Consider the following 16,529-nt stretch of genomic DNA (forward strand, 5'->3'; position numbering starts at 1 on the left):
CAATCTCCTGCTGCAGAATGGTAACAGCCATATAACCCCAGTTTAATACTCTTATATTTTTTTGTTGTCTGGCTTCTGTCATATCAAAGCTATTCAAAGGCATAACAGGACTACACTCCCTAAAACATTGGTTCTAGCAATAACAAAATGCAACAAAGGCTTTATCCTGCAATCCACCATATGCAAGACTCCCATAGACTCCAGTATAAATTTTGCATGACTAAGAATTGAAGGGACATAAAGCCCCAAATATTCCAAGATGTAACCAACAAAGAAATGAAATTTATACCAAACTATTACTAACAGCTGTGACGCAAGAGTAAAACAATGCATTTCATCGTGGTTTAACAGCCAGTCAACTATCTTCATAGCCAAGATTATTTCTCAGTGGCATGTCAAGAGGCATTACTGACTTAATAGAAATTAATGTGTTTAAAATGGGTAAAGCTATGTAAAATTATAGAAAACTTTTCCATGAAATGCCTCATGAAAACTTTTGCCATTTTGCTTTGGGTGTGTCCATACTCCTTAAGTTTCATTTTAAAAAGAAAATTGACAATATGGCTATTTTTGCATCAAGAACATGTAAAATTTTGAGTTTCAATTTTGAAAATATTTTTCATTCTTGAAATGTGGTAAATTTTCTGCTGAAATTGACCTACCTGAAGGTCACATCCAATTGCTCGAAACTCAGATTTTGAGTAGTTTCACCTATGGCGCATTTTGCTTGAGAAGTTTGTGATAACACATATTTGAGAATCTGGATGTAAATTAGACATTTGGGTGTCATTGCAGCCCTGGTGAACTCTATGAGAGTTTTGCCACTGACCTCAATAAAACCAGGATTTTAGACACTGGATTTATTAAGTAGCTTAATTCACCAGCTCTTAATTGAAAATCACACAAGGAAGCTAGAAAGTGTTAATTCCATTCCATCCCAACATCTTTCCTCAGCAGAATGTAGTGGTACATATTCAGCCAATGAAACACAAGTCAGAAGCACTATGTCATCAGAAAGAAATTATCGATGGTTGATCAGCGCTCTTGAGCGCAGGGCACTGTTACCTAGTGACTTTTGAGAGCTGATTAACTCTCATGGGTATAATATACACCCCAAGTAGAAAAGTGTGTCAGTTAAGTCTCCTTTTTGTTGTCTTGTCTTTCTCAGTGTAGTATGCCCTGAAGTTCCGACTCTCCAGTGAACATCCATATGAAGGTAACTTGCATCACTGCACAATTTGTTCCTATGACAATAAAACTAAAAGTTCACAAATTTCCAATTCGTCTTGCACAAGGATGAGGTAGCAGCTGAGTTTCAAAGCTCAATGAAAAATTCATGTTTTTAATTTTCCTGAAAACAAAGAGCATTATACAAACTAGGGAGCCAGCCATGTGAGATGTTGAGTATCCTCAATTCCCATTGAAAAGTAAAATTAGGTCCATAAATTCTGACCAAAATATTTCACAGAAAAAAAATTAAACAGCTTCATTTGTTCTAACTTTAGAAAATTAAAGAGTATTGACACTTTTCTGTGATCACTGTTGTGACACCAGAGCTTATGTTTCACTTGAGACAAAGTGGCAGGTACATATGTTTGATTTTTCATGCTTGGTAAAACTGCCACCAAAGCAAACCTCATCATTCATCATAATGTGTCATCCTAACAAGATGCAAGTCTAAGATATGTCACATTTTAACCAACTGTTGGCAGTGAGTGAATAATTTATGGGCTACCAGAACACCCCTCGTCATGAATCTGATATGTTTAACAGCTAATTACAGCTGTGTAGGGATTATGGTTTAGGTAATACAGTTTTATAGTAACAAAACCCAAGCTTCCTAAGATTCCATTAAACAGCTCCTTATCTCAGATGTTGAGATGCTTATCAGCACCATATGGTAAGAACTCCTGCTATGTTTCCAAATAACCCCGGGGAAGCCTTCTAGGATTTAATTAGGCTGAAATGTCAGGAGGGCAGGAGTTGAGGACGTAGATCGTGACTTAGAACACATCATTCAGTCAAGCAAAATTTAAATCCAGTGCTGAAATCTGAAGAAAAGGTCTTAATAATCCAGCTTTTATACCTAATAAATTTGTCAACTAGTAAGCAAATAGTTTCACAAATGTTAACTTTGTTTTCTCTGTTACTGCTATGCAAAATACTGTGATGTAATACAGTGCAAGTATTCATCCTTTATATTAGTGATGGATGAACCTCAAATGAGTCATTGTTTGGGTTCGGTTCATATGAAAATGCCAAAGTCCAGTGTCTTCTCTTGACATTAGCCACACTTTCTGAACACACTATACATAGAGCCACTGAAATAAGAGCTGGAAATGACCTGTTTGGTAGCCTACTCCACCCCCTGCCATTGCAGGATTGTCCCAACAGTACATTTCTAGTGCTTTCTCCATACTAGTTTTAAATGACCCAAGCAATGGAGTTCTGCCACCTCCACAGGGAGACTTCCACAGCTTCATCCATCTGACTGCCAAAAAGCTTTTGGGCCTGATTTTGCTCAGACAAAGTCCACATTGGAGCTTTTACACCAATGTGAATATTGTCTGAATAAGTACTGTAAGATTATACTGCGAGGGACCCAAGGCAGTGGAAATGTTGCATTTCTGATGTATGGGAGGCAGACCAGTGGAGAGACCTTGCATGTGGTAGAGTATGGTTGCACTCAGACACTCAGGAGGAATTGTGAGACATCACGGATGTGCACTGCACAAAGCCATTGGGATTAAGCCCAAGCTGAGGTGGCAACAGGCCATCTCTACCCTTTCCTTCTCACGCCCTGTGGTGGTGGGCATGAGCCTCTAGTTCAGGTAGCCTGACCATTCCTCAGCTTCCCGGGTTTTCCTTCAGGAACAGAGTGTTTTTGCTTGGGCTTTTCTTTGTGCAATAGCATACAGCTTCTTAGGTGGCAGCTATGTTGCTGAAGCGTGATGTCACTTGTCGGTGTGGCACAGTGTGCGGCTGCAAAGAAAACTAAGATTGTGCTAATCCTGTTTCATTACTGGTGTCACTGTTATAAAGCAGTCTGAAAAATGAATTCATGAATTCTAAACTAATGAAGCAGTGACATTTTCCTGTTGTTAGACTGGTATCACAGCAGGATGGAGACTGACTTAGGCCCCTGAAAATAGACTCCCACTGGAGCAGCAGCAGCACCGCCCAGGGGAAAACTATCATCTGCAGTACTTTCTTGCCTTTTTGTGGGGAGGGTAGGGGAGAGGACAAAGTCATAAATGACTTTACTAGCTAAATCAGTCACCTGCTGTTTCCAGTACCTGATCCTTGTAGGCCTCAGCATGGTGCAGTACACTTTAGAAAAATGGAGCAGAGTGTGTGATGGAGGTGTCAGCCTTATTTGTCCAACTGAATTGCCTGTTGCTGCATACAGTGCAGTTGCTTTTGAGGGAGGGGAAGTTCATAGGCAAAAATGATGCACGGAATGTGTTTCACAGCAATGGCCCTAAAAATTAATATATATTTTTATTATATACAATTAATTTATATTTGACTAGAGCTGAACCCAGACACTGTGTCTGAACATTCCTGACTTCTGGAGACATTCAAAACCCAAACCTTGCAACTGTCCCTGTATTTGCAATGGGTTGAACCAAAACTCCATATGGAAACCCTCCTGAACTTCAGGGATCTGGATGCAGAGCCAGTTTTGAGGCTTTAGCCCATGTCTCCTTTGGGAACAGATGGCCATAGGCAGGGATTTGTGTCTCTGAGGTATCATAGTTTTACAAGGTTTATGTGAGGTGTGTGAACCTCTTAAAAACATATGGTTTAGAATGTAAAACATCTGCCAGGGCAGATGTGCCCTGACTGTGTATATCCAAGCATGATGCATTAAAAATATACTAATGAGCCCAGGTGTCTTTAAGGCTGTAATTGCTATGGCCTGAGAAAAGAATTATGGACCTGAGTGCCAAATATGTGAACGCATTTATAGAAGCTTTTCTTGTTCCTGAAACTGAATATATGTAAAAATAAAAAAAGAGGCTGATTTCCTTTCCAAAAACTTGGGAGCCAGGGCTTTTTTCTGCATTTCCTAGTCCTTCATAAAATGGCTTGGACCCATGAAACAATCTGATTGGCTGCCAAGGAGCTGTGTCATTACTCATCAAAAGTCCTTAGCCAAAATATTTAAATTGCCATTTTTAAAGGGCACTGATACATTTTAATGGTAAAAGGCTATTTGTTATATGTGCACCTGAGATTCTGGAAATGTACAACTGATACACCACAGGGGTACATATATTAGACAGAACTGGGGATGGATCCAGGTTGGTTGCGACATTTAGATCCCGACTTCAAAACCCTCAATGCTTGGCAATCTTCAGGTCAGGAGGTGATGGTGCTGCAGTGATTCATTTCCCCTCCTGCAGTAGGAGGTTGGTTTCTGTAGGGGCTCCTCCATGCACAGATCAGTGATGTCCATTCCAGGCACCTGTCAGATACAATATTGTATGACAGGGTATATAACACATGGAGAGAAGGACACTTTTTAGGCCTGACTGTTTAAAAAGTATCATTCAGGAATGTGATGTTATGGTTGATTGATAGATGTATATTAATTTCAGAATATAGAACAGAACATAGTCAAAACAATACAAAATGAAATGCTCTAACTCCACAATATATATATATATAATAGACAGTACAGCAATGTAATTTAAAGAAACGTTGGCATAGGATTTGAGTGACATTGACTCCATTGACATCGTCTCAGGGGATTATTTTCAAGTGCATTATCAGTTATTCTCTATGGTGTTGTTACTGTTAACAAACATTTACAGAACATCAGAAATATGTATGGTGCTTTCCTGAGATTAAAAGAAAGGACATGATGAGTCCTGCCCCAAAGAGTTTGCAATCTAGGGTCCAGATTGCAACAACTTTAGCCAGACTGAATAATACCTTAAACCATGAGTAGTCCCACTGAATTTAATGACTTCTTGTGATGAAAGTCTTACTCTGCATGCATAAAGGTATCATGATCTGGTCTTAAATTAAACAGCGAGAGAACATGTAAAGGATAGATGAAGGCGCATGGATCAGAGGGACTAGTGTTAAAGCAAATAATATGAATCTTTTATGTGAGGGACTCTTAGAGTTTGATATTCTTAAATACTTAAAATGGTATATAGGAATTGTGATTTGGGATCAGCCCTGCGATCCATGTACTCCAGTATCTGGTATCTTGCAGTGACCAACACCAAATGCTTTGGAGGAAGGTATAAGAACCTGTGGTTAGTAGAACTTTTTTCAGCATTAACCACTAGCACTCTGGCTATTCCTGATATCCCTATAAATGTCCAATCCCTCTTTGAATCTTGCTAATGAGCAAGAGAGGAGGAGCAGATGGAACCGAAGAATTGGCTGGAGCACAAGACTTATGAGGAGAGGCTGAGGGAACTAGGCTTGTTTAGTCTGCAGAAGAGAAGAATGAGGGGGGATTTGATAACAGCCTTTAACTACCTGAAAGGGGGTTCCAGGGAGGATGGAGCTAGGCTGTTCTCAATGGTAGTAGATGACAGAACAAGGAGCAATGGTCTCAAGTTGCAGTGGGGAAGGTCTAGGTTGGATATTAGGAAAAAGTTTTTCACGAGGAGGGTGGTGAAGCACTGGAATGGGTTACCTAGGGATGTGGTGGAATCTCCATCTTTAGAGGTTTTTAAGCTGTGACTTGACAAAGCCCTGGCTGGGATGATTTAGCTGAGGTTAGTCCTGCTTTGAGCAGGGAGTTGGACTAGATGACCTCCTGAGGTCCCTTCCAACTCTAATATTCTATGATTCTATGAAGTGGGCAGCAGTGGAAAGGAAGGTTAAAAAAATTAAGATTCTGAGGCAGGATTTGAAGAACGTGGAGAAGCTTGGTGCACAAGAATGGGGATAACATTCCAGATGTAGAAAGGCATATGGAAAACCTAGGAATATGACAACATGGGAGAAGAAGACGAGCTATACATTAAAGGACATATCCTCTCCCCAGCATAAAGCCAGAGTAAAATTAGACCAACCACACAGCTTTTGCTTTGGTTTGTGAGTAGGCACAGACCCCCTCCACACCCAACCCTTCCTCTGTGCCTGCTTCTTCCATTTTGGGAACACACAGATGAAAGAAAATGAGAATTTTCTGTACTCTATTTGAAGGATGTGTGGGCAGCTGAAAAATCACCTTGCATGAAAATGCAGTTTATTACAAACAGCATTGATATGGGACATTAATTTGTCTGCTTAGACTGCTAGTTCCCCTCCCAACTGCAAGAAAACTCTTTCACAGAAGACTCAATAGGTGCTAATATTCTGTTCCACTGACAATTCCACTGAACGCTATTGTTTTTTCATTTATTAGCGTAACCACTGTTTTACTAGCAACAGTATGCACTCTAACATTTATACACCACCGTGGTGCATAGTAGAACTGACTAGACACATAAATAAAGGTATATTCTATGTTTACTTGTAGCGTAAAACAAGTAAGCTTACTTTTTTTGTTTCACCATGATTTGCGCTTCAGTAGTAGAACTAACTAGCAGGCACTCAGCTACTGTGGAAATGGGCAGAGTATGAGAACATGAATAGGAGAAAAGAGATCTACTCAAAGCTCCCTTGTCTTTTATATTTTTCAATCCCTTTTAATAAAGTGAGATACTTCAGCTATTATAAAAAACTGTGTGACCCTTGTAATGCTACAAAACACTGATACAAAATGTGAATAGTACAATGTTCAGTATATTTATATAATATATATTTATATTTTAATATATTATATTTATTTCTACATAAACAGACTATAAATATTATATGTGCCATACTTTGCCTTATACTTGTGGTTCCCAGCATTTGACATTATAGTACAACAAAACTTTAAAAAAATAAAATAGATAAAGAAACTCAATAGAAATTAGCTGTACATTTTAAAAATCTTTACATATACAGTGTTATCATTACAGCTCTGGGCTACAAGAACACAGTTAAAAGCCTGTCCAACAATTAACTGACAAATCACCACTCATAGAAATTTGAGCTGCCATGTAACAAGTCATTGATACTCAACAGTTTATTGGTCAAATTCTCTACTGCTGTAAATTGGAGCTGTGTCCGTTTATACCAGCAAAGAATTTGGCCTTATATGTTTGGGAGGAAAAAGAGTTTAAAAATAAGTTATAGATCTCTATCACCCTTAGGTAACTTCTACTTTCATTTCCACCTTTTACAGGGCCTGATCAATTGTCCATTAAAGTCCATAAGAATTATTTGCATATACTTTAGCAGATGTTGAATCAAGCCGAAATTCACTGACTTCACTTCAAAAATCTCACCCAAAGAAATACAGCTCCTGAGGTCTTACAAAAGTAAATGTGTACTCCAACAAGGAAAGCAACCATCAACCCTGTCTTTGTTTAATCCAGTCTATATTTAGTCAAAAACCTTCAGTTAGGCATAGAGCTTTAATCGGAAGGTCGGAAGGGTCTTTTTTTTTTTTTTTTTTAAGAGGTGTGAGTAAAAAATAATTCTGAAACAAGAAACCAGCACAGTGATATTTCCTTCCTGGAGCCCAGCCACAAGGGAAAACAAAAGCTATGGCTGGAGCTTTACTTCGTACAACTGGAAACACAAAGTGCCCTGCTGAACGCCATACAATTGCCTGTAGTCTTTACGCTATTGGATAGATAACGTACATTTCATTTGGGTTTCAAAGGCCACAGTCCAACTTTGCAATCAGAGAAACAAAATACATATGCTCATGGCAGTGACAGCATTTTGCAACTTATCATGAGTTGCCGATGTCTCTTGAACAAGTGTCTCATCATGGCTCATCGCTGTGCAGTTTGCTATGTGACACTTGTGTCCTTCTTATGAAAGCAGTTTCAAATAAATGTGTGTTTTCTTAATCTTGTGAATGCAGATGTCCTGCGCATAAACCCTGAATACCACCAGTCTAAGAAGTACAGGAACATTCCATGCGATTTCCTCTTATTGTTTGTTTTGTTCTAAACAGTATGTGAGCTGAGTGGAACACCAGTGTCACAGGTAAGCGTCTGTGTGCAGCACATTTGAGATGTGTCCTTCCTGGGACTCAACAGTTCTGTTTCTTCACTAGAGTAAACTGTGGTGTCCATGTCATCAGAATGATATCCTGACTGGTAGCCACTCGTCTGGTTTGAGGCTTCAGACATCACAGATTCGTTACTTTTACTGGGCACCAGCACGCTGCAAGAAAAATACAAACGTTGAAATAACTACTGAGACTTTCTTTGGAGGCCATCATTAGGCACATCAACTTGTGGCTACTCTCCAATAGCAGCATGAAGCAACACAGTGTTGTAGTTAGCAAGGGTGGTTTTACAGTGATATAAAAACTTTTTAAAACATGTACTTGATTATAGAAGAGATGGTTTTCCCTTGAACTCCCCTCTGACATTTAAGACATATTCTGTACAGGGAGGATTCTTATGGCAGTAAAGACTGACTGTGGGATGTTAAACTGTGGCCTCTGAGAGTGAAGTGGAATGAAAGTGGAATGAAAGCTTACAGTGTGAGGTTGCAACTGTAATTACAATGAACTTTGCTTGGAATGAAGTTGTCCTAGAAAAATAATGCCCTCAGAGGGCTTTTCAGAGTGGTAGGTGAGGTTGAAGCTATGTGAATCCCCATTGATTTTTAGGTGAGTCTCACAACTAAAACCCCATACAATGCACTGAAATTTACCCTTTATATCCTTCCAGTTCATTGAAAATCATGGGTCTGCTTTTAAATAGAGAAACCCTTCATATTGTTACAAACAAGCGAAAATCAGATCCACTGAAATATGTGCCATTGGCCCAATATTCTCTTCTAGTTTGGTAGCGTACATGTGGAGCAAAATAACACATGTTCTTTCTGTGCTGTTGCTTGAAGTTCTGAATAGCTATGGTGTACAGCTACAAAATCCTAGGAAACCATGGATTTGTTACAAGATACAGACAATCAGGCATGCAATGGGTTATTTTCCATACTTTATATGGCACACTAAGGTCATTCAGAGAAGATTCTGTCTTTTGAGACAACTCATAAGCCTGAGCATCTTCTAACATTTCTGTAAACTGAAAGTCTTATTCCATCATATTTGCTGGCTGAGCCTTACCTAAAAGGAACTGTCACTTGCTGAGCTCTGTCTTCCAGTGTCTTCAGCTCTTCAGATGCAAGAACCATCCCGCTGTCTGTCTGATTGTCCTATCAGAGCCAATGAGATGCCAGAAATTGACCAGATAGAAACACACAAAAATGGAAAAGCAGCACAAGGAATTTGAAGAGATGTAATAAAAGAAACTTACATCTTGAACCACTTTTATTGCAGGTACTAAGGGGACATCTTCAAATGTTTTCACACTCACAGGTCGACTTTTTCTTTTACTGCCTTGTCGGTACAGACTGAAAAGAGAAGAATGGTTTTGTTTTCATGAGCAATTGTTTGGGTGAAAATGACATAGATGACATCTTTCAACAATAAAGTTAATCATTTGTCAAAACATATCATGCAAACCTCAACTGAAAAGGGGAAACTGGCTAGAAAGCAGCGTGTTTCCAACCTGCAGCTGCTGAAACCTTGATACACAAGCAAATCCTAAGAATCCTAAAAATCCATTTAAAAAACAACAACCTCCTTTTCTGAGTTATCTGGAAGTTTCATTTCCTGCAAACTCAACTTAAAAGTGTAACAAACAGAAAAGCTTGGATCACAGTCATAAGTCTTTTTCTTTGGGACTGTACTTCTGAGACTCCGAGAAAATTCCCTCTCTCTACGTAAGTGTAATGAAATGTATCTTGTTTCTATGCTAGGCTACCTAAAACTGACACAAGAGCTGCAGCAAAGCCGGCTGGGATCTAAGAAGGGACCACTCCTACATAACTGGGAAAAGGAGCACCAACATTGCTTTTGGAAAAGAGGGAGTCAATGGGACAAAAGGCACCTCAGAATGCTACAATGAGATCCTAGTCCACTCTTTTGGCTGCTAAATGCTCCCAACTCCAGGAACAGAAAAATAAATCTATCCAAAGTCATGTTTCATATTCCTACTTTACATCTTTTACTGCACCACTGTTTCATCATAACTGAATAAAATAATGCTGAAGGTCCCTTTAAAAAAATATACTATAAATGTGTTTTTTTCCTTTTTGTCATTACAGAATAACAGGAAGAATGGGTTGGGAAAGCCATATAGGAAGTGTTACAAATGGAAAATGAGAGCGGTATTTGCAATGATATATCAAACGTTTTCATCTTTTAAATGGAAATACTATTGACCATCACACTATTAAAACATGCTATTTAAGTGTTTAGTTATAGTACTTTGATTTCAACTGAAGTCCTAAGTTCACTGTTCCTATTTATTATTTTTCTGGCCCTCTCTAAGCAGCCTAGGGTTTTATCCTGGACCAGATAAGTTAACGGGAGCATTATCATTGGATACAAGATCAGTACCCCAACAGTGGTTAAACTGGGGCAGAGTGGTGTGAAGGGGCTTTCTGGTTCCTATATGAAATACTTTAGTGGATTCTAACTCTGCTCTAGTCTCTTGCACCAAACCCCTTCAAACACCCCTGCTTCTAAGGCAGCAGAAAGACATTGGCAACCATCACTGGATTTCCGGCACTCTTGAGGCTGCAGTAGGAACCACAGAGACACCTAGGTGAGAAAATTCCTTCCTCCTCCATAACCTACGCAAAGAAATCCTTCCCATAGCCCATATGCACAAGCTAGGTGCAGGCTCTGGAGTTTGATCTTAAGTAACTCTCCACTGCATACTGTTGGGTAAGATTGTAAGCTCTTTGCAACAGGGATAATCTCTTTTGGTACATATTTGTACAGTGCCTACCACAACAGAACCCTGGATCCATGACTTGGGCCCCTAAGTGCTACTAGAACACAAGTTATACATAATAAATAATTATAATAATGATCAGTAACAGTGCCATTTAACTAAACTTCTATTGGCCATCAGTTCATGACCCACCTAACAATATGCTCATTTTCTGATAGAAATATCAGGGGGCTTGTATAAAGCCTGGCTTTTGTTTATGAATCCATCATTAGGTCTATCACACCCAGGGTGTGGTACAAGAACCTGTAAAGAATTACTAGACATCATTTTCTAAGGGCTAGCTAACAATACTATCACAGCTCTTTTGGATGAGAGTCTGAGCTCTTGAAAGGATGGTGGAAAAAATGTAGGTTATCACAGGTGTTTCAGAAGCTAAGAAACTAGTGGGTTTCAGATCCTCCTACTGAGACTATAGTTTTATTCTTATCCCTACAGACAAAGTTAAATATGGACTATAGCAGCTGAAATCTCTTCCTTTCATTTTTCCTCCCCCAACCTGAACACAACTGTCTAGAAGCCCCAAAGGGATGTTCACCATAAAAAATACCTAATTCCTGCTGTGTTGTCATAATGGAATTTAGGATCACAGACTTCCTCTTCCTCAATACAGGAAACAGGTGAGGTTGGCAAAGAGAGTCCAGAGTCCTCATCCATGTTCAGCGATACCGTTAGAGGAAGGACAATGTAATCTTTACCATCCTGTAGAATACGGTAAAAAAGTCAGAGTTAAATATATATACACATTGTAAATAAGAGTTCTTACAAAAAAACCCTAAAACTATGGTGGGCTACTTTATTGAACTGTAAAGAGTATATTATATTGCTGGAGCATATATCAAAAGATTTGAACTTAAAGGGACATTGTTGAAGAATTTCAGATCCAAAATTTAGGCTTTTTAATAATTTTACATATGCAAATAGGTAATGAAATGTTTACTTTTTACTTTTTAATTTTGGTTACAAATGTTATCTTCCTGTCGTGTTTGAAACCCAAATGACACAACATTGTTCTAGAGCATAAGAACTGGAAAAGGAAACAGACCATAAACTGAAAGTGAAACTGACCAATCTATATTAATTATCTAATCTGAGTGAAATGCAAAAGGTGAACAATAAGCAGAGATACCAAAAAGATAAAAATATTTCACTGTTAAATAGTCTAAACTGATAGGTAACACTAAAGATTTTTTTAAAAGTTAAAAAGAGTTTTATATAGGCAATCTACCTGTAAGATAATAATATAGTCACAGATAATTTCAAGATGCTGAAGTCTCCTCACTGATGTATGGAGACAAATGATTTTACAAGGAATGTATAATTCATTTAAGTACCAAAGATGAACAAAGTATATGCAGTATGTTAAAAATGATTCTGTTCTTTAAAATAAATTGGCCTAGAAAATTCTAATGATCTTTTCTTTAAGGATTTATTTTTCAGCTGAATTTATACACACAATTTATCATTTTTCTAGCCAACATTCCTTCTCTAGATACATACCAGGCTCTCCTGTAAATTACTGTGTAAGAGCTCAATAGCTGTTCTATTTGTCTATACAATCTGTTACCAGAATTTGTCTGTACATTGGCAATTTTTCTGTATAACAGCATTACCAATATCACAGATATTCATTATATTACATTTAAGATACCCATAGTATGAAATGCAAGTTTATCCTATTAAGGTTCAATGTCCTCAAAGTTTTAAGCTCCCTCAATTCCCATTGAAGTCAACGGGAAATTAGCACAACCCAAGAGATGCTCAGTCAGACCCATAGTCAGAGAAGTGTTTTTGTGCTGATGGCTTTAAAAGCTAGTGATAGGTAGGTGTGATTTAAAGGTGCAGATGCTTAAAAGATTAGTTGGGATTTTTCCAGATAATTCCTTATACAGCAAAATGAGTGGCAACCTAAAAAAATCTGACTCATAAATCCTTCTCCACCTGGCTACAGTATGTCTTACCAAGGAAAACTGAAGGTATATCTGAACTGGCAAGGATCTGTTTGTGAAGTGGATCTAACAGGCAAAACTACCTAATTCACATTGGCCATATCTAGTTGTATAAGAGTCACATTTAATCTTATATTTTTAATTCTACCATGAACTTGCCTAGTTCCCATTTAATATTAACAATACATAAATATGTAATTATTGGCTGGCCACAAAGCAAGGCATCTTTATCTTTTCCATAACTGCAATACACCACAGTCAATTGGGTGGGTAGTCAACAGCCAAAAGTCAATAGCCAAAGCATATTTGTTAGTCTTTAAAGTGCTACAGGACTCTTGTTGTTTTTGCTGTATACAGACTAACACAGCTATTCCCCCTAAATTAAATAGACAGACACCAATTTCTGTGGATTTCCTGGCACTTGCCTCTAGCCCTCCACACATAAGCATAGATACACCCCCAACTGGGGAGGTGAGCCTATGCCCTTTAGAAACAGAAAGTCAAATTGTGCCATCAGATGAGTGTATGTGCTGTTCCCATTGAAGTTAATGGGCATTTCCTATGTACCTCCTAAGGTAGAACTTGGCCATTTAAGATTACTGCATATTCTATGTGTACTGTGCATCAGATTGAGACACCGAGTTTATTTGCTCCCCTAAAGTTCATCTGAATCTTATATATGGCAGAACATATTCTGGGTATAGTTACCCAGAGCCAAATATAATATAATATGTCTGATTTGTGTCCATTTATTCTTTTGCGCAGTGACAGTCCGGTTTGGCCAATGTACATGGCAGAGGGGCATTGCTGGCACATGATGGCATATATTACATTAGTAGATGTGCAGGTGAATGAGCTCCCTATGGTGTGGCTGATGTGGCTAGGACCATTGTTGTTCCTTACCCTTGGATGTATATATATATACCCCCTATCTGATTTCTATTTCTTGCATCTGACAAAGTGGGTTGCAGCCCACAAAAGCTTATGCCGCAGAAATTATATTTGTTAGTCTTTAAAGTACTACAGGACTCTTGTTGTTTTTGCTATTTATTTTAGCTACTTATATGGCTCTATTATCATGGTATCTGAACACCTCACAGTCTTTAATGTATTTCTCCTCCCAACACCCTTGAGCAGTAGGGAAATTTTACAAATGGGAAACCGAGATGCAGAGAAACTAACTGACTTGACTAGGGTCCCACAGGAAGTCTGCGGCAGAGAAGGAAACTAGACCCAGGTCTCTTGACTCCTAGGCTAATGCCCTAACTACTGGCATGTGTGTAGTTATCAGGCGCCAAGTAGTCAGTGGGAAGTGGGATCTGAACAAATGAAGTGGTGTACAGGATACAGCTGCCTCTCCCAACTAACCCCAAAGCTATCCATATGGACAGTCTGAGGGGGCGGTGAGAAGCCTCACTGGGAAGGAAGGGTAGACATGGCTCAGGTTCTGTTATTACCACAGATCTCTGTGACCCTGGGCCATCCCGTTCGGCCTCAACCCCCCGAGGTGGTGTGATATAATGATGGCCCAACAAAGGCACTGCTCCATTTGCAGAATATTGTAGTATTGGTAGAATATCCATATTTCACATACCTGACAAACATTGGCTTGCAGTAAGTTTCCCAGATGCTCCACTAATTCAGAAAAAGTAGGTCTTTGCTTAGGCTCTCCATGCCAGCAGTCCAACATTGTCTGGTATCTAGTGGGATGAAATCATGACAATATCAGGACAATGAGGAGGGCATATTCTACTTACTCAGATGATTGTAGTTACCATAAGACATATTTGCACAGTTGTAAGTTCCTACATTTCTGGTGTTGTATAGTCTGGTGCTCTCATCCTTGTTCCTTCTTTCAGTCTTCTACAAAACTCCTCATCAATTTTTACACCAGGATATGGCGAAGCTCCTAAAATGACAATGGATGAACCTTTTTTTAAGGAAATTCTGGGCCTGATTTTCAACCAAATGATTTGTACATCAAATTACTGCTATTATGTGAACAAGTCAGGCAATTCGAGATATTTGCATGTGCAGTTACCCAATTTGCATGCACGACAACAGTAAAAGTCAAAAATTTCAAAAAATTATCTCAAAATATTGCTCTGTTTTTTCAACCAGCTCTACTGTTAAAATTAAGGAGGTTCAGCAGCAAATAAAAGTGACTTACCTAAAGAAAATATCTCCCATAGCAGAATGCCAAAGGACCAGACATCACTCTGAATGGTGTATACTCGATCAAAAATGGTTTCTGGTGCCATCCATTTTAGTGGTAATCTGGCCTGAAGGCATTTAAAAAAAAAAAAAAAAACTTTAGTAAGCGACAGGAAAAAGAGAACACTATGTTCCCCAAAACAACATGTGTTAAGATAGAATAATTAGTATCGCTTTGAATTAAAGGTCTCCAACATTTATTCTCCAAAACTTACATCTCCTTTCCTGACATAATCTGGGTCTTTGTAAATGTCTCGTGCCAAGCCAAAATCACAGATTTTGACCACATTATTCTGTGATAAGAGGATATTACGAGCAGCCAGGTCCCTATGGATGCACTGCAAAGAGAAGAAAACAAGTTTATAGGTTTTCTGTTATTGCAACTCTACTCAGAGAGTTGATCTATTTCACATCTGTGCTGACCTGACCCTCAGAGACCAGATATTTCTTAAATCCTATTAAGTAAAATAAATCCCAGCATCAACAGAGTTATTGATTTTTAAGTGGTTTTTTTGATGATTGTAACTGACCTAAAAACAAAAGTCTTTCTGAGCCATGTCCAAACACACATCTGTTTAACCAATAAGCAACCATGGCCCTTGAGGTTAGCCAATTAATTATCCCCAGAAACTGATGCAAAGCAGGCTAGGATCTGATTACCACAGGTTTACTTTGGTTATATTCAAATCCCACATTCCCCATCACATCTATGACACTTTACCCTTTTTAATGTACGTAGGTGAAAAATGTCATACGACAGGCCCAATGTTGAGAGTATTCTCTGCTGGGATCAAGTAGAGATGGAAAAGAACGTCACTTTATCTGTGCATGTGTGACAACTGCCATCTTGCCTAATGCACAAGGGACTTCCAGAGCTAAACTCACAAGCCTCTACAGCTTGAGCTGAAGAAGCAGGCTCTGTAGATGGGAGCTGTAACCAACTCCTAACCTCTGTAGATCAGGCACAGAGGACACAACACACACCCTACCTGACCAGGAGGTTACACATGCAGGATCATTCTTTGCAGTATATTTTTCAGGCCATGACAAATTTTAGATGACTAAAACAAAGGGACTCTCCAGTCTTTCCTTGGGAGACTATTCTACATTCTCACAGATACCACCATTAGTCATATGTGCAGATATCCAGCCCAATTTTTCCTTTGCATATTACATAGTACTCCTTATTTTTATGCCCTGTACCACCTTAAATAATTCCTCTTTCTTTTTTTGGTGTTTACAGCCTTCAGAATATTTGCTAATGATTATCCATTGTTTGGCCCAGTTATACATATTTAAGATCAAATCCTGATGGGACATCTGCACAGGGCTGAAATACAGGGAAAATGTTGTGTTTCCTTTGTGTTAGCAGGCCAGGCAGAGATCCATCAAGGGGAGATTCACAGCATCCACACACATGCTTCTCTTAGTCTATAGTGTCTCTGTGTAGTGCCATGAACAGGGGCTTCCATCATTT

At 38.8% G+C, this 16,529-nt stretch overlaps 1 protein-coding gene across 1 annotated transcript in view; it reads right to left on the reverse strand.

The window, feature by feature from the left end:
* Positions 1-6,647: 6,647 nt before the first annotated feature.
* The window catches only part of KDR (kinase insert domain receptor), a 39,142-nt gene continuing 29,260 nt past the window's right edge, over positions 6,648-16,529 (reverse strand). The window contains exons 23-30 of the mRNA XM_067530544.1: positions 15,268-15,390; positions 15,009-15,120; positions 14,648-14,747; positions 14,433-14,538; positions 11,440-11,591; positions 9,345-9,441; positions 9,155-9,243; positions 6,648-8,241 (exon numbers count right to left, since the gene is read on the reverse strand). Of these exons, the coding sequence (XP_067386645.1) occupies positions 8,022-8,241; positions 9,155-9,243; positions 9,345-9,441; positions 11,440-11,591; positions 14,433-14,538; positions 14,648-14,747; positions 15,009-15,120; positions 15,268-15,390 (999 nt within the window). The 3' untranslated portion in view covers positions 6,648-8,021. The remainder of the gene's footprint in view (positions 8,242-9,154; positions 9,244-9,344; positions 9,442-11,439; positions 11,592-14,432; positions 14,539-14,647; positions 14,748-15,008; positions 15,121-15,267; positions 15,391-16,529) is intronic.

Source organism: Emydura macquarii, unplaced genomic scaffold, assembly GCF_026122565.2.
Source record: "Emydura macquarii macquarii isolate MOO-44397 ecotype Brisbane River unplaced genomic scaffold, CSIRO-AGI_Emac_v2 contig_3108, whole genome shotgun sequence".
Lineage (NCBI taxonomy): Eukaryota > Metazoa > Chordata > Testudines > Chelidae > Emydura > Emydura macquarii.